At 40.9% G+C, this 19,124-nt stretch overlaps 1 protein-coding gene and 1 long non-coding RNA gene across 4 annotated transcripts in view; one reads left to right on the top strand and one right to left on the bottom strand.

Moving 5' to 3' along the window:
• hibch (3-hydroxyisobutyryl-CoA hydrolase) overlaps nucleotides 1-19,124 on the bottom strand; it is a 125,037-nt gene that overhangs the window by 36,976 nt on the left and 68,937 nt on the right. For both annotated transcript variants that reach the window (XM_073046990.1, XM_073046991.1), the window contains one exon: nucleotides 777-922. In XM_073046990.1, coding sequence (XP_072903091.1) covers nucleotides 777-922 — 146 coding nt within the window. The remainder of the gene's footprint in view (nucleotides 1-776; nucleotides 923-19,124) is intronic.
• LOC140728372 (uncharacterized) overlaps nucleotides 1-19,124 on the top strand; it is a 106,154-nt gene that overhangs the window by 70,941 nt on the left and 16,089 nt on the right. The gene's annotated exons all lie outside the window — the stretch shown is intronic.

The raw sequence follows: 19,124 nt of genomic DNA, 5'->3' as shown, positions 1-19,124 counted from the left end.
CAGCTGAGCCACTATCAAGTAGATAGAAAAGGTCCTGTGCTATTATTTCACCTGGGAAAATGGAATTACTCTTCAAAATTTATGTCTCAATCTAAACCTGAAGTCAATTAATCTGAACATTGTCAATGTCTGTTGAAGACATCTTGCCGAACACAAATTGGCTGCTGAATTTTGCAACTCACTAATGATTCCAGTTTTTTTAAAAAAAAGAACTTCACTGGCTGCCATAGGCAAAAGTTGCTTTACTAATTATAAGAATTTGTCAGGGTCTTTTAGACCATCACTCAGTTAAAATGAATTAAAACAAAAATCACCCAAGACACTCAAAATTATTACACTTGTGTGTTTTACTAATGGAATCCTCAACCATTTTCTGGCCAACATAACCATGGATCCTAAGATTTATTGTTCTGTCCTCAAGGAAGAGCTCTATCCCACTACTTTTCAAATTCCTGGGTATTTGCATTGAGTTTGCAAATATGATAAAAATTATATTGATTAAACCAAAGTTTCAGAAACAAAAATCATTAATATGGTATATTCCATTAAATGCAGTGTGTGGAGCAACATAGCAGCACTTTTGAACAATGTGCAGTCACGTCAGCTTGGTTTTGCTGAAGTAGGGTGTTTGGATTGCCAAATCTGATATTTGCAGTCGTAACCACCTTAGTTTCTAAAAGTAAATAAGGCAGTCACACTGATTATATTCTCATGTAATTGTTCCCAGCTTTGATTCTAAATTTTACTTAGTAGATTTTACAAAGAAACAAATTTACCTCCTCAGATTTAATAAAATGAGTAGCAATTCCAGCTTTATGTACATCTCTTCCTTTCATTCTAAATCCTGTTAAGGCGAGGAACAGGCCAAGTTTCCCTTCCAGTCTTGGCAAGAAGTAACCTCCTCCTACATCTGGGAACAGACCTGTATACAAACACACTCGAGTTCAACTTGCAGTCAACCAAGCAATCACTTAAAGAAAAAATACTTTTAAAGTTCTGATGTTTATTTAACTGCAATACATTTCAAATTACACAGTCATTTGATTTTAAAAGAAACTCAGCTTTTCAATTGTTGCTTTTGTCATTTAATTCTACACAATTGCTTACATCTTCTGCCTGTGTCTTGTCTTCCAGCCACCTCCTTTAATTTCATGAATCTAGCTTTTGATCCTTCTCAGTTGTTCCATAACAATTCTAAGCTTGTCTCACCAGTAAAAACCAAATGATATAGTGCTTAAGACTCTCACTGTGGTCAATTAATCTTCCTTGTTATATAAATATATATAAACATATCAACTCCTGCCTGAGAAGCAACTTGCACCCACTGCAGTTTGTCTACTGGAGCAATAGGTCTACAGCAGATGCCATTTCACTGGTTCTTCTCTCAACCCTGGAACATCTGCAGAGTGAAGATGCATACATCTGGACCATGAAGATGCAAATATCAGGGTGCTCTTCACTGACTATAGCTCAGCATTCAATACTATCATCCCCTCAAAACTAATCTATGAGCTTCAGGACATTGGCTTCAATACCCCCTTGTGCAACTAGATCCTTGATTTCCTCACTTGCAAAACCCAGTCAGTTCAGAGTGTCAACAACATCTCCTCCACAATCTCCACCAGCACAGGTAAGCCACAAGGCTGTGTGCTTAGCCCCCTGCCTCTACTCAAAGTTCAAAGTATGTGTAAGTCACCATATACAACCCTGAGATTTATTTTCTTGTGTACATACTCAATAGGTCTGTAGAATAATAACAGTAACAGAATCAATACTCATTTTATACTTATGACTATGAGGCTAAGCAAGCTCCAATGCCATATTTAAATTTGATGATGACACCACTGTCATTGGCCAAATCAAAGTTGGTGAAAAATAAGCTTATGGAGGGAGATTGAAAATCTAGCTGAGTGATGCCACAACAACAACTCTCACTCAATGTCAGCGAGACCAAGGAGCTGATTATTGACTTTGTGAGGAAACTGGAGGTCCATGAGCCAGTTGTTGTTGGGGGACCAGAGGTGGACAGGGTCAGTAACTTCAAATTCCTTGGTGTTATCATTTCAGAGGACAGGTTCTGCATCCAGCAGGTAGGTGTCATTTTGAAGAAAGCACAGCAGCACCTAATTTCTTAAAAGTTTGCAAAGATTCAGCATGTCATCTGAAATATTGACAAACTTCTATAGATGTGTGGTAGAAAATATATTGACTGGTTGCATCATGGCCTGGTATGGAATAGCCTTGAACAGAAAAGCCTACAAAAAAGTAGATACGGCCCAGTTCATTATAGGTAAAGCCCTCCCCACCATTGAGCACACCTACATGTAGCGCTGTTGCAGGAAAGCAGCATCCATCATCAAGGACCCCACCATCCAAGCCATTCTCTCTTCTCCCTGCTGCATCAGGAAGGTGGTACAGGAACCTCAGGACTCACACCACCAGGATCAGGAACAGTTATTACCCCTTCAGGCTCTTGAACCAGAGGGGATAACTTCACTCAACCCAGCACTAAACTGTTCCCACAACCTAGGCACTTACTTTCAAGGACCCTTCATCTCATGTTCTCAATATTTATTGCTTATTTATTAAGATTATTCTTATTTTTTTTCTTTTTATATTTGCACACTAGTTGTTTGTCCATCCTGTTGGGGGTGCTCTTTCCTTGATTCCATTGTGTTTCTTGTACTTACTGTGAATGCCTGCAACAAAATGAACGTCAGGGCTGTATATGGTGACATATATCTTTGAACTTTGTGAACAACTAATCATGCCATCCTCTTCCAATATCTCCTCTCCAATGTCCAGCACAGCATGACAAACTCCTTTGGTAAACTGATACCACTTAGAGTACTCCAGCAACAGGTTCTCTTTCTACTCCTGCTCAAATGATTTGAGAGAGATGCAAGGATGCCCAGCACACTTCTCTTGCTCAGCTAGATATTGAGGCTGGCTCCCATGTGCACACTGATGTCCTCATCTCTGTTTCTGCACTCTTTCGACCCCAGCCAATGCTAGCATCCAGATTAGCAATCATTGCATCTTTGTTCTATTACTCATTGGTAAATTCATCTCTGTTCTCAGTTACTGCTTAAGACTAATTCACATTTCCCACAACCTTAGCATCATCAACCAATTCCTCACAGAGACCATTTACTTCCATTTCCATAACATTGCATTCCTCTGCCCTCATCTCAGCCCATTCTCGATTGAACTCCACATACGTTGGTTGCCTCTAAAGTTAACTAGATTAATGCTCCCCTCATTGACATCCCAATTTCCACCCTCGGTTCACTCTCAACTCTGGCGGCATCACTGCCCTACCATGCTTCATACATAATGTGTATTAGCTCTCAGTCTTGTACTTTAAATAAAATTTACAATCCTCATGTTTAAATTCCTTCTTGACTTCGTATCCCCTCATCTCTATTACTGTCCAACCTGACAAACGACTTTCCTGAAGTCTCTGTTCCTTTGAATGTGGCCTCCTCTGCCCTCTCTACCCCACTTTTTCTTGCAGCTTCCTGAGCAGCAATGTCTGAAATTACGACCATCTCCATCACATGTTTATAGATGGTCCTCAAAATTCAACCCTTTGACAAAGACAGACAAGAATCCCAGATCCTGCCTTCTTGCTGAGCTGAACGATCTTTCTTTGCTTCAATCTCTCTGTTATTACACTCTGGAGTGCTTTCCCACATTAAAGACAATCCACAAATACAAGTTGTTTTTCCAGCAGCTCAAATCATAAGTGGCAGCTAACGATTTCTCTAAGGCAAATGACCTGAAGTGCTTGACTGAGGGGGATTGGTGTGGAATCAGCAAATTCCTGGCTGTTGACATACCAGATCACACATCTTGGACCTAAGTGCATAGATGCAATCATAAAGTGCCAGTGTCTACATTCTAAGGAAGTTTGTCTTATCATCGAACACTCTAACAAACTTCTACAGAAAGCATCATGGTTTGGTACAGCAATTCAATGCACAGAAAAGTGAAGCTGTAGATAGAAACGGATTCTGCCCAAATACATCATGGCCACGTCCCTCCCATTCAGTGGCAATATCCACAGGAAATGCTTCAAAAAGGCAACATCCATCATCTAAGATCCTCACCATTTGGGTCATGCATTCTTTTTGCAACTACTCACAGGAAGAAGGTACAGAACACCAGGTCTAAAAATAGCCACTTCCCTTCAACCATTCTTGAACCAACTGACATGTCCTGGACCTATCATATTAATATAATTGCAAAGAAAGCACAATAGTGCCTCCACTTCCTCAGGAGTCTGCAGAGATTTGGCATGTCATCAAAAAACTTTGCAAACTCTGTAGATGTGCTGACTGGCTACATTACAGCATGGTATGAGAACACCAACGCTTTTGAGCGGAAAATCCTACAAAAGGTAGCGAATTCAGCCCAGTACATCACGTGTACAGCACTTCCAACTATTGAGCACATCTACATGAAATGTTGCCGTAGAAAAGCAGCACCCATCATCAAAGATCCTCACCACCCAGGCCATGCTCTTTTCTCGTTGCTGCCATCAGGTAGAAGGTACAGGTGCCTCAGGACTCACATCACCAGGTTCAATAACAGTTACTACCCCTCAACCATCAGGCTCTTGAACAAAACTACACCTGTAGTGTTCTCATGCAGTGTGTTGAAACTCTGACTAAACACGCAGTAAAATTAACCGTTTACTGTTCACTCTTCCACATTAACATATGGTGAAAACTGTTGATAAAATAATGCAAAATATATACAGTATCTGTTTCCTTCTTGGCACTACATTTGCATCATAAATATTTGTAACAGTAAAACTATAACGAACTGTATTACATTAAAGTCTCATTTAAGTACAACATTCAGGCAGGATCTGCTTAAGCCATTAACAGTTTTAGATAGACTCCAACACAATCTTTCCAGCAAAGCTTTCAATGACACAAGAAAATAAACCTTATCAACCTTCATTTAACAGAATTAGCGTTAATATTTTTACTTCAACATATCAACTGTCATATGAACTTACAGCATTGCTTCTATGATGTCCTGCACGTGCAGGCCCCCAATTTCCTGTTCCTCCAAACCAGAACTTACCCACAAGACGCGGCAAAACCGGGTGTGACGTCATCACATGCCGCGATATATCATAGACAATGAACTTTAACTTCGTTAAACTGTAACGTAGTTATCAACCTTTAACTTGAAATAGTTGCAAACAATTTACAAAGCAAAAATGTAATAAAGTTAAATAAATGCCTTAAGGGCAACACAACACTCATTCTATTTCTGGTGTTCCCACAACCAATGGTCTCATTTTAAGGATTCTTTATCTTGTTATTTCACACTCATAATTTACTGCTATTTATTTATATTTTCATTTGCACACTTTGTTGTTCATTGGTCCTATTTACAGTTACTCTTCTATTCATCTGCAAAGTATGCCCACAGGAAAAAGAGACTCAGGGTTGTATGTGATGACATGTATGTACTCTGATAATAAATTTTACTTTGAACTTTAAAACCCTAATCTCGCTAGTTTAGCAATATTGTGAGCACTTTGTACTAACATGGACATTTTTGTTCTAATTGTGTTTTCTTTAACATTATGAATGATTTATGCTTTTCTTGTGAATGTTGCTTATAGATGATGCCATGAGCCTGTGATACTGCTGCAGGTAAATTTTTCATTGGCCCTGTGCATACATATACTTGTCCATCTGACAAACTTAATTTTGATTTTGCCAACAGGACTCAAGGAAATGCACACCTGCATCCTGGACAACAACATAACTACAAAGGCAGATAATTATTCATTTATGGAGATGGGCAGCACTGGCAATCTCAGAATTTGATGACCATCTTTAATGGTCATTGAGATGCTGATCTCACCACCTTCAATTACTGAGTTTTAATGAAAGGTTATTGACCTGAAGCATAACTTTGTTTCTCTGTCTATGTGTACTGGCTGACCTCCTGACCATTTCCTATGTTTTGTGTTTCATTGTGGAATTCCAGGATCTGTAGTAGTTTGCTTCTGGAATTCAGCTCTTCAGTCCACATCTGGACACAAGCTGAATTGAGGACACTCTGAATGAAGACAAAATGGTTATTAGCAAGCAGGTTACTAGTAATTATAGTATCATAGATTTATGACAGATTAAGGAAACAGCAATATGCTGGATTAAATTTGTTCAGATTTTTGTTGATAAGATATAGTACATGGCCAACTTTCCAGACTGTTCGACAGATGCAAGTCTCGTAACCTTTCTGGAAGAGATTGGCTACAGCCTGGTAAGTTGGACAGAAGACGACTTAAAAATGAGGGGTGGTTGTAGCCTTTATGCCTAATGTACTTGGCTATTTTTGATATCCCTTGGACTGAATCAAATTGGCTGCAGAAAGGATTCTGCATAAGGAAGCTCAGATGCATCATCACTGGTATTAACTCAATCAAGTTGCCAATGCTTCAATCTTGACTTGAGTACTGATTTGGATTTTTTTATTGCTCTAGATTCAGGCATCTGCGTCACTTCTCTCCCCATTTTACTATTTCTGGATGAAGGCTTTTCACATAATGCTCTGCACCACAAAAGGGCCTTTCATGAGTTAAGTCCATCAAATAGGAACACGCCCGGCCCACAAAATCTATGACTGGTGGCTAAGCTGTCCCTGGATTTTAAATTACATTCAAAGAGATATAAACATAAATTAATGGAGATTTCTTAGTCTTTTACACATTTCTCTCCAGAAGACATTCTCCCATTACATTTGGAGTTCAAGCAAATTACAAAGCCATTAGGAAGAAAGCACAGCAGCGCCTCAACTTTCTTAGAAATTTGTGAAGATTTGGCATGTCATCTAAAACTCTTACAAACTTCTATAAATATGTGGTGGAGAGAATATTGCTTGTGATGCATCACAGCCTGGTATAGAAACATCAATGCTCTTGAACAGAGAAGTAGATCACGGGTAAAGCCCTCCCCACCAGCTATACAGAATGCTGCAGCAGAAAAGCAGCATACATCATCAAGGACCCCACCATAAAGGCCATGCTCTCTTCTTGCTTCTGCCATCAGGAAGGTGATACAAGAACCGCAGGACACACACTACCAGGTTCAGGAACAGTTATTGCCCCTCAACCATCCAGCTCTTGATCCAGAGGGGATAACTTCACTTGCCCTCACTCACAGAACTGTTCCCACAACCTATGGAATCACTTTCAAGGACACTTTATCTCACGTTCACAATATTTATTGCTTACTAATTATTATTTCTTCTTTATCCTTTTTCTTTTTGTATTTGCAATAGGGGCAATTAAAAAAAATGGGAGACACAAGAGACCATTGATGATGGTAGTTAAGAAAACTTATGTAAGTCGAGGGATAGAGTTTAAGAGTTGCGGGGTAATGATGCAGCTCTATAAAACTCTGGTTAGGCCACACTTGGAGTACTGTGTCCAGTTCTGGTCACCTCACTATAGGAAGGATGTGGAAGCATTGGAAAGGGTACAGAGGAGATTTACCAGGATGCTACCTTGTTTAGAAAGTATGCATTATGATCAGAGATTATGGGAGCTAGGGCTTTACTCTCTGGAGAGGAGGAGGTTGAGAGGAGACATGATAGAGATATACAAGATATTAAGAGGAATAGATAGAGTGGACACCCAGCGCCTCTTCCTCAGGGCACCACTGCTCAATACGAGAGGACATGGCTTTAAGGTAAGGGGTGGAAAGTTCAAGGGGGATATTAGAGGAAAGTATTTTACTCAGAGAGTGGTTGGTGCGTGGAATGCACTGCCTGAGTCAGTGGTGGAGGCAGATACACTAGTGAAATTTAAGAGACTACTAGACAGGTATATGGAGGAATTTAAGATAGGGGGTTATATGGGAGGCAGGGCTTAAGGGTCGGCACAGCTCTGTGGGCCGAAAGGCCTGTACTGTGCTGTATTGTTCTATGATATAGAATAACAATAATCTGTTGGAGGAACTCAGTTGGCCAGGCAACATCTATGGAAGGGAAAGGAATTACTGATATTTTCGGTTGAAACTTTACATCACAGCTCAAAACACTCACAATTCCAAAATTCACAATTCACCACCACTCTTTTATAGGAGTCAAACTGGACACACTGGAGGCTATGGCAGAACAAAGGACCCTACGGAAAATCCTCGCAATTCTGGACAATGTTTCTCATCCTCTGCATGCCACCTTGGCTGAACAAAGGAGCACTTTTAGTAATGGACTATGACAAATGCACTGCTCCAAAGAGCACTACATGAGGTCATTCTTACCCTCGGACATTAGGCTCTATAATGAATCAACCTTTAGCCAGGGAAGTGATGACCCCATCCTGTTAAACTCTTTGAGGTAACTTTCTTTTTATTCTTTCTTATTTCTCTTCTAACATTTGTATATCTGTGCACTTGTAATGCTACTGTGACTCTAATTTCCTTTGGGAGCAATAAATTATCTATCTATGTATCAATGTGGAACACTGGTATTAGCTTCAAGTAATGCCTTAGAAGAAGCAAATATTCGGTGATAAGCACCAAGGATTAAGGAAAGAATTCTCAGAATCAGAATCAAGTTTATTAGCACTGGCATATGACGTGAAATTCGTTAACTTAGCAGCAACAGTACAAGCAATACATAATATAGAAAAAAACAAAATAACAATAAATAAATCAATTACGGCATACTATTATGAATAGATTAAAAATCGTGCAAAAAACCAAAAATAATATGTTAAAAAAGTGAGGTAGTGTTCAAGGGTTCAATGTCCATTTAGGAATTGGATGGCAGAGGGGAAGAAACTGTTTCTGAAATGCTGAGTGTGTGCCTTCAGGCTTCTATACCTCCTACCTGATGGTAACAGTGAGAAAAGAGCATGCCCTGGGGGTGCTGGAGGTCCTTAATAATGGACGCTGCCTTTCCGAGACATCGCTCCTTGAAGATGTCCTGGGTATTTTGTAGGCTAGCACCCAAGATGGAGCTGACTAAATTTACAATCTTCTTCAGTTTCTTTTGGTCCTGTACAGTAGCCCCCCAACCCCATACCAGACAGTGATGCAGCCTGTCAGATTGCCTTCTTTATAACTACATCAATATGTTGGGACCAGGTTAGATCCTCAGAGATCTTGACACCCAGGAACCTGAAACTACTCACTCCCTCCACTTCTGATCCCTCTATGAGGATTGGTATGTGTTCCTTTGACTTACCCTTCCGGAACCTCTCACTGCTACGGGAAGAAGTTCCCACTTACTTCAAAAAGGCAACAATTATACCAGTGCCTAAGAAGAATAACGTGAGCTGCCTTCATGACTATCACCAGGTAGCACTCACATCGACAATGATGAAATGCTTTGAGAGGTTGATTATGACTAGACTGAACTCCTGCCTCAGCAAGGATCTGGACCCATTGCAATTTGCCTATCACCACAATGAGTCAACGGCAGACGCAATCTCAATGGCTGTCCAAACGGCTTTAGACCACTTGGACAACAAAAAAACACCTACATCAGGATGCTGTTCATCGACTATAGCTCAGCATTTAATACCATCATTCCCACAATCCTGATTGAGAAGCTGCAGAACCTGGGCCTCTGTACCTCTCTCTGCAATTGGATCCTCGACTTCCGAACCAGAAGACCACAATCTGTGCAGTTTGGTGAATAACATCACCTCCTCGCTGGCGATTAATACTGGCACACGTCAGGGGTGTGCTTAGCCCACTGCTCTACTCTCTGTATACCCACAACTGTGTGGCTAGGCATAGCTCAAATATCATCTATAAATTTGCCGACGATATAACCATTGTTGGTAGAATCTCAGGTGGTGACAAGAGGGCGTACAGGAGTGAGATATGCCAGCTAGTGGAACTAGTGCCGCAGCAACAACCTGGCACTCTACGTCAGTAAGACAAAAGAGCTGATTGTAGACTTCAGGAAGGGTAAGATGAAGGAACACATACCAATCCTCATAGAGGGATCAGAAGTGGAGAGAGTGAGCAGCTTCAAGTTCCTGGGTGTCAAGATCGCTGAGAATCTAACCTGGTCCCAGCATATCGATGTAGTTAAAAAGGCAAGATAGTCACTATACTTTATTAGGAGTTTGAAGAGATTTCACATGTCAACAAATACACTCAAAAACTTCTATAGTTGTACCGTGGAGAGCATTCTGACAGGCTGTACCACTGTCTGGTATAGAGGGGATACTGCACAGGACCAAAAGAAGCTGCAGAAGGTTGTAAATCTAATCAGCTCTATCTTGAGTTCTAGCCTACAAAGTACCCAGGACATCTTTAGTGAGCGGTGTCTCAGAAAGGCAGCGTCCATTATTGAGGACCTCCAGCACCCAGGGCCCTTTTCTCAGTGTTACCATCAGGTAGGAGGTACAGAAGCCTGAAGGCACACACTCAGCGATTCAGGAACAGTTTCTTCCCCTCTGCCATCCAATTCCTAAATGGACATTGAATCTCTGGACACTACCACACTTTAAAAAAATATATACAGTATTTCTGTTTTTGCACATTTTTAAAATCTATTCAATATACATAATTGATTTACTTGAGTGCCAGGTTGTTGCTGTGACACCACTCCAATAGTTGGCATATCTCACTCCTGTACGCCCTCTCGTCACCACCTGAGATTCTATCAACAATGGTTGATATGCACTGAGTTGTTGCCACATGATTAGTTGATTAGCTATTTACATTAACGAGCAGGCGTATAGGGGTAACAAATAAAATGGCATAGAAAACTGCAAAATAAACAAATACTTAAAGAGCTGCAGCAGTTTTACAAAATTTCTCATCAAAATACTGAAATACTTCACAACAATATTGACGCTGCTGATATCCATTATGCTCTGCTTTGTGTGCCAGAGATGTGCTACAAGTTACCCAGACCTTACTAATCCAGCTTTCTTTTTTTTTTTGGGGTGCCTAACAACCTGAACTCATTTCCCATTAAATAATCAAGGATTGCAATTTACACTTTTTTCTTCTTCCCTATCTTATAAGAGAAGCATGAAATATTGCTGCTGCTCATTTGTCAATACATCAAGCTGACTTCGGCCTTACATCAGGACTACGTAAGATGGTTTGCATGTCACACATTCAAGGTGTGCACTATTTTTATATACCCTTAACATTTTCTTAAACTGCATTGCTTTGTGATTCTTTTCTCAAATGCATCTGGAAACATCCGAAATGTTCGCATTCAATGCAGCTACTCACAATTGAAAAAGATATACAGCAGGCAAAGTGTCACATTAAAACACAAATATAATTATAGAGTATTAATTTAAGTAATATAAATTATTAGTATCCAAAACAATGATCAAACCAGTAAAGATGAGACATTAGCATTTAATTTGGGGGTTTTTACATTGAACAGGCCATTCAGCCCACATCATTGTGCCAAACCAGCTAAAACACAAATCAAAAACATCCAAACACTAATCCCTCCATGTTCCTTACATCCATGTGCCTATCCAAACGTTTCTTAAAAGCCTCTAAAGTATTTGCGTCTAATACCATTCCAGGCGATGAATTCCAGGCATCCACCATTCTCTGAGTGAAAAAAACTTACTCCTCACATCCCCCTTGAACCAACCCAACGCATGCCTTCTAGTATTAGACATTTCAACCCTGGCAAACAGGTATTCCCTGTCTACTCTATCTACACCTCTCATAATCTTATAAATCTCAATCAGATCTCCCCTCAGCCTCCAATGCTCTAGAGAAGATAACCCATTTATCCAAGCTCTCATGAAAGCACGTGCCCTCTAAACCAGGCAGCATCCTGATAAACCTCTTCTGCACCCTCTCCAAAGTCTCAAAGTCTTTCCTATAGAGGGGTGACCAGAACTGTACACAATACTCCAGATGTAGTCAGACCAGAATTTATATAGTTTTATACCGTTGCAACATAACCTCATGACTTTTGAACTCAATGCCTCAACTAATAAAAACAAGCAAGTTTGAGAGGAGGGGATTTCACTCAAGTCCACTGCCCGAGTTGGAAAAGGCAGCAGCAGATTGCAACAGTGTAACTGAGCTTTGGCCAGCGACCAATCAGCATTTGGGATTGATTAGCAACAGCAAATTAAAGGAAGGCAGGGGCAAGCGCAGTGGCCATCATCTGAGTGGACCAGAGTCAGAATAGTGATTGTCAGGCTTTAACTCTTTGAGGCTTCAGTCAGAGAAGGCAAAGGAAATCAAAGCTCCAGGTTTAAGTTTCTTTCCCCCCTACAGTTAGAACAGTAGAGATGCCAGGCAGGAGAGTTAAATGCTCCTCCTACAGGTTGTGGGAAGGCAGGGAGACCTGCAATGTCCCTGATGGACTACAAATGCGAGAAGTGCATCCAGATGCAGATTCTAACACTCCGCATTAAGAAGTTGGAGCTGGAACGGGATGAACTTCGGATCATTAGGGAGGGTGAAGGAGTGATAGATATAGAGAGGTAGTTACACCCAAGGTGCAGGACACAAGAAACTGGCTGACAGAAAGAGGAAAGGTGTTAAGGAGCCAGTGCTGAGTACCCCTCTAGAACAGCTACATCACTTTGGATACTATTGGGGGGGGGGGGGGGTTCACAGTGGTTAGGTCTCTGGCACTATGACTCGGTGGGGGGGTGGGAGGGGGATAAGAGGCTTGCTGTGGTGATAGGGGATTTGTTAGTTAGGAGAACGGACAGGAGGTTCAGTGGGCGAAAACGAGATTCCATAGTGGTATGTTGTCTCCCGGGAGCCAGCGTCTGGGACATCACAGATTCAGTCCTCAGCTTTCTTAAACGGGAGGGTCAACAGCCAGAGTTGTGGTCCTTGTAGGTATCAATGACATGGGTAGGACAAGTTACACAGTTCTGCACAGGAAGTTCAGGGAGTTAGGTGCTAAGTTAAAGGGCAGGATCTCCAGGGTTGTGACCTCAGGATTGCTGCCCATGCTACATGTTAGTGAGGCTAGAACGAGGAAGATTGTACAGTTTAACACATGGCTGAGGAATTGGTATTGGAGGGAAGACATAAGATATTCGTATCATTGGGGTCTCTTCCACGGAAGGTATGGTTTGGACCTGAACTGGAAGGGAAAGGTTTGTTAATGCTGCGTGGTGGATTTAAACTAGAGTTTCAGAGGGATGAGAACCAGAGTGCCAAAACAATTAGTGGAGAGGTTGTGGAGGCAGATGTAGGTAAGACCTGACAAATTCAGGAATCAAAAGGTTGAGCATGGTGCGACTAGTGTCTCGAGCTGTGTATATTTCAATGCAAGAAGTATCGCAGGAAAGGCAGATGAGCTCAGGAATTATGAAATTATGATGTAATCATTATTGAGACTTGGTTACAGGAAGGGCAGGAGTGGCAGCTCAGTACTCCGGGGTTATGTTTTCTTAGACGTGACAGAATGGGAGGGATTAAAGGAGAAGGGGTGGCATTACTAGTCAGGGAAAACGTCACAGCAGTGCTCCGTCAGGACAGACTGGAGAACTCGATTAGTGAAGCGTTATGGGTAGAACTGAGAATTAAGAAAGGTATGACCATGTTAAGGGGGCTGTATCACAGACCACCCAACAGTCCTATTTAGAAAAACAAATTTGTAAAGAGATCACAGACTGTTGCAAGAAACATAAGGTTATTGTAGTAGGTGATTTTACAGTAACTTTCCACATAGTACTGGGAATCCCATACTGTAAAAGGACTAGGAAGAGCTTGTCAACTATGTTCACATGATGTACCCTTCATCAGTACGCAGAAGTCCCAAAGAGAGAGCATGCGACACTGGATCTGCTTTTAGGGAATGAGACAGGGCAGGTGACAGAAGTTTGTGTAGAGGAACACTGCATCCAGTGACCACGATGTTATTAGTTTCAAAGTACATATGCAAAAAGACAGGTCTGGTCGGCGGGTTGAGATGCTAAATTGGAGAAAGGCTCATTTTGATGATATCAGAAATGATCTGGAAAGTGTGGATTGCGATATGTTGTTTTCTGGCAAAGGTGTGTTTGGAAAGTGGGAGGCTTTCAAAAATGAAATGTTGGGAGTACAAAGCTTGTATATGCCAGTCAGAATAAAACGTAAAGATAACTGGTGTAGGGAACCTTGGTTTTCAAGAGATATTGAGGCCCTAGTTAAGAGAAAAAAAGAGGTGTAGAGCAGGTATAGTCAAGTAGGAACAAATGAGGTGCTTATGGAGTGTAAGAAATGTAATACTTAAGAAAGAAATCAGGAGGGCTAAAAGTACGCATGAGGTTGCCTTAGCGGAGAATCCTAAGGGATTTTACAGGTACAGTATGTTAAGAGCAAAAGGATTGCAAAGGGCAAAATTGTTCCTCTGGAAGATCAGAATAGTATTCCACGTGTGGGGCTAAAAAAGATGGGGGAGATCTTAAATACACTTTTTTTTGCATAATTCATTGAAAGTGGTATCACAGATTGATAAAGTTGTAGAAAAAGTTTTTGGCACACTGGCCTTCATAAACTAAATATTGAGTACAAGAAATGCAAGAGAACATTTAATAAATAGAGATATTTAGAGATACACCCTTTGTTCTGCTCATCACTCTTCTACTTTAAACCAAATTGTTTCTCTTTTTCTCAGTTTTGGTGAAAGGTGCCAGCCCTCTTTGCCAGAAGAGGTGATGATAAGTTATATTAATTCTGTCACAAACAAGAGAAAATCTGCAGATGCTGGAAATCCGAGCAACACACACAAAATGCTGGAGGGACTCAGCAGGCCAGGCAGCATCTATGGAAAAACGCACTGTCGACGTTTCGTTCAAAACGTTGACTGTACTTTTTTCCATAGATACTGCTTGGCCTGCTGAGTTCCTCCAGCATTTTGTGTATATTAATTCTGTCATTCAGATGCAGACGTGATGTCCACTGTTGGGAATTTCAATTTTGTTTATAATGAAAAAAAACTGACTCCTCCACACTGCCTGAAGAGACTAGATTCTCTGAAAATGACTTTCGTTAAGTATTTGTTCAAGAGTGAGAATGTTCTGACAACTCAGGTAATATAAATAGTGAATTTTTAAACTGCAAAACATATGATCTAATTTCTGGATGGAATCTAAACTAATACTGTAAACTAAATATAAACACAGGAAAGCAATGATTTTAATTGCAGCCAGCCTGCACGCCAACACTGATTGGTTCTCTGTGTATTGGAATATGTTGTAGTACAACAATACCACTAGAAAAGAACAGAATGCTGCTTGGTATTCTCTTCTTTGCTAGAGAGTTTGCAGGTGCTGGAATCTGAAGCAACCAAAAATCTGCTGAATGTTTAGTGGGTCAAGCAACATCTGTGGGGTGGGACAAAATTGTGATATTTATGGTCAAAACCTTGCATCAGGATTTTTCAATGCTAGTGATTTCAAGTTCTGTGCAACAGTAAAGCTAATCGGGTAAGTTTGAAATTAGTTTTAGCCAAATTGCATGATTGGTATCACCTAACTCAAAATTCAAGACTATTTAAATAGAATGGGATGAGCACGTGTGCACTTACAGAAGACATATCAGACAAATTGCCTTCTAACTGCCTTCATTTGACCCTCAAGCAGGGGTGTCAAACTCATTTTAGGTCACGGGCCGGATTGAGCAAAATGCAGCTTCATGCGGGCCGGATCAGTCGGTCGCGTGCGAACGCAGCTTTTGTTGCCTCCGTTTTTTCAGCCTGCTCTCATGTGTCTCAGTCTCTGCTATAACTACAAAGTGTTTCACTTTACAAATTCCGTTTCTTATGAAGAAGACTGCCGAGCAAGACTGCTGAATAAACACTAAAAACCCTGAAAACCTGGTACCTGAATAAACTCAGCATTAGCCATATCATACGCCATAGGCGCTTCGATTACTGGGGCCAGCTTTAATAGTAATTAGATATTATCTCGTGGGCCAAAGATAATTCCACCGCGGGCCGGATTTGGCCCGCGGGCCTTGAGTTTGACATATATGCTCAACAGCATTATCCTTGTCACATCCCCCACCATCAATGGCTTAGGAATCATCATTGATCAGAAAATTTAATTGGACCAGCCAACTAAATAAAGAACAGTCACAAGTTGAGTATTTTGTGGCAAGTGACTCACCCTAAAATCTTTTCCATGATCAACAAGAAACCACAACAGGATGTCCATATGATATAGGAGCAGAAGTAGGCTATTTGGCCCATTGAGTCTGCTCTGCCATTCAGTCATGGGCTGATCCAATTCTTCCAGTCATCTCCACTCCCCTGCCTTCACCCCATACCCTTTGATGCCCTGGTTAATCAAGAACCTATCTATCTTTGCCTTAAATACACCCAATGACTTGGCCTCCACAGCCGTACGTGGCAACAAATTCCACAGATTTACCACCCAATGACTAAAGTAATTTCTCCGCATCTCAGTTCTAAAAGGATGTCCTTCAATCCTAAAGTTGTGCCCTGTTGTCCTGGAATCCCCTACTATGAGAAATAACTTTGCCATATTAATTTGTTCAGGCCTTTTAATTCCATAAATTCTAGTGTATAAGCCAACCCCTTTTGTGGAGGTTTTTGATTTAACCAGAAAAGATCACAAGATCTCACATGCCAGTACTCAGCTTTGCCTGATTAGGTACCTGGAAATTTTGTGAACCAGTACCTGCTAAGAAAATAGGCCTACACATTGTAGAGCATTATAAGTGAATTCTTAATAAATAAATCAGGGAGGGAAGTTTTGGATTAGGTTCCCAATGGTAAAGAATCCTCTGAAATGTAACCCCTGTGAAACCATTTAGCGCCCATCATAATCTCATTAAAACATAACACGGGGTAGCAGGGTCAGTATATGTACTCACTATTGAGTTTGCGACCACCTTGTACAAAAGATTAAAATGAATGCGATATGATGCTGGCTTCAAGCTGAAGGTTGTTGATTTTGCTAAAGGAACGAATAATTCTGCAGCTGCTAAGAAGTTTAGTGTAAACGAGAAACAAGTGAGAGAGCGGAGAAAGGCAGAAGACACGCTGAGGGAAATGCGAAAGACGAAATGTGCAAACCGCGGGAAAACATGCCAGTCGCCAGAACTGGAAGAAAACGTTTTACAGTGGGTGAATCACCGGTGATCGACTGGATACATTGTTGCCAGAGAAATGATTTGAGTTCAAGTGTTGAAATGGGCCAAAAAACACCGTGAGGTCAGCGAAAATTTCAAAGCTACGTGAAGTTGGTGTACCGATTTATGAATAGACGGCGTTGAGACAAAAAGCAAAGATTGCTCAGAAGTTACCGAGCGACCTTGAGAATAAGATTACGGCCTTCCAATAGTTTTGTAATCAAGCTTCGAAAGGCACATTCTTACCCACTCTCACTGATTGGTAACATGGACGAGACACCAATGTTCTTTGATTTTGCTGGCAACCGCACTGTCAATCGGAAGGGGGAGAAAACAGTCCTTGTCAAAACAACTGGACACGAGAAGCAACATTTTACTGTTGTGTTAACATGTATGGCTGATGCAACCAAACAACCACCACCAATGGTGATTTTTAAGAGGAAAACATTCCAAAGAAAGAAAAATTCCCACGGGGAGTTGTTGTTTATGATCAAGAATGTGGCTGGATGGACGAAGCCAATAAATACAACCTGTCTTCTGTGTATTCGTTTTTCCAAAGTTGACACCCTCTGTATAAGCCAACTCCCTAATTTTGGGACCAACATTTAGGGCCAAATTCTCAGCTTATACACCGGAATTTACGGTATTTGGAATGTTTCTATGAGATCCCCTCTCATTCTCCCAAAGTCCAGGGGATACAGCCCAAGAGATGCCAGATGTTCCTCATACAGTAACCTCATGTCATGGTAGCATAGTGATTAGCAGGCTTTTCAGCACCAGCGACTCAGGTACAATTCCTGCCATTGTTTGTAATAAACTTGTATGTTCTCGCCGTAGCCATGTGGATTTCCTCTGGGTTTTCCAGTCTCTTTCCACATTCTAAAGATATACAGGTTAGTAGGCTAATTAGTCATAATGGTGTGTTGGGTGGTATGAACTCACTGAGCCAAAAATGCCTGTTACTGTGCTGTATTTCTAAATAAAATACAATCAAATAGCAGGGTCAAAAAGCACTTGAGAAGACAGACACCAACCAAATCAAAGCAACCCAACAGCCCTATCAGCAGCAGGAGCAGGCCACAGTGATGAGGTGTCTCACAGGTCAGCAACGCCTGTTTATAAGTTCAGAAGGGACAAGCAGGGAGGCCAGTGGTGAGAGCAGGAATGTCAGACTTTGGCTCAAAGGAGGCTTCGGCTTGAAAGAGACGTTGGCTCTGGGTAAGCTTCTGTTGAGTTCCCTTTTCTTTTAAAACCTCATACTGTGGCTGTTGAGTTTTCAAACATCCTGAACAAGGGACTTTGCTTGTTAAGTTGGCAAACTGGCAAATGGGGTGTATACTTTTAAAACTGTTGTTATCAACATACATAAGGGCTGATCACATGGCATCTATGCATGCCAAGACCAACATAGCATGAGACTCACCAGAGGTATTGACTATGGAACTCTGCCAGAGGTTCAGCAGGGCCACCAAGGTTACACTGAATGTCAGACATGCAGCACATTATTTTCAGGTACAAACCCAGTTAACGATAAGGTAAATATATCCTGGATTTGAAATTAAACCTGCCATATTATGCTGCTATGTAGGCAAATTGCACTGGCAAAAGAAATACAGGCTACAATATAGCACAGTTGGTGTAGACTGTACCATATGTTAATAACAGTGCAAGCTTCTCAACATGTTTTAGTTCATTTAAAATAACCATGTCAAGTATGTGACATTTATTTTTGAAGAACTTCAAACTCAGTAATATTGCTGCTTTTATTCCAAGGCATGGGAATTCGGAAAGGGAAAATAACTTCACTGGTTTCATAGTCACCATTTATGAGTAGGAGGGTGCAACAAAGTCATAAAATGAATTAACTTTAACCACAGAGGCAAATTAGAAATGTAATTTTACACATTTGTACACAAAGTCTGATAGAATCTTCAAACATTTGAATTCAGATGTGAAGTGAATGGCAAATCTTTCTAAATGAGGTTCAAAATTCTTGCCAAACCAGTCTTGATTCCAGATCAGAACTTCAGCTATGAACGT

This window comes from Hemitrygon akajei, chromosome 5 (assembly GCF_048418815.1).
Source record: "Hemitrygon akajei chromosome 5, sHemAka1.3, whole genome shotgun sequence".
NCBI lineage: Eukaryota > Metazoa > Chordata > Chondrichthyes > Myliobatiformes > Dasyatidae > Hemitrygon > Hemitrygon akajei.
This window is presented reverse-complemented; position numbering and strand designations above follow the sequence as displayed.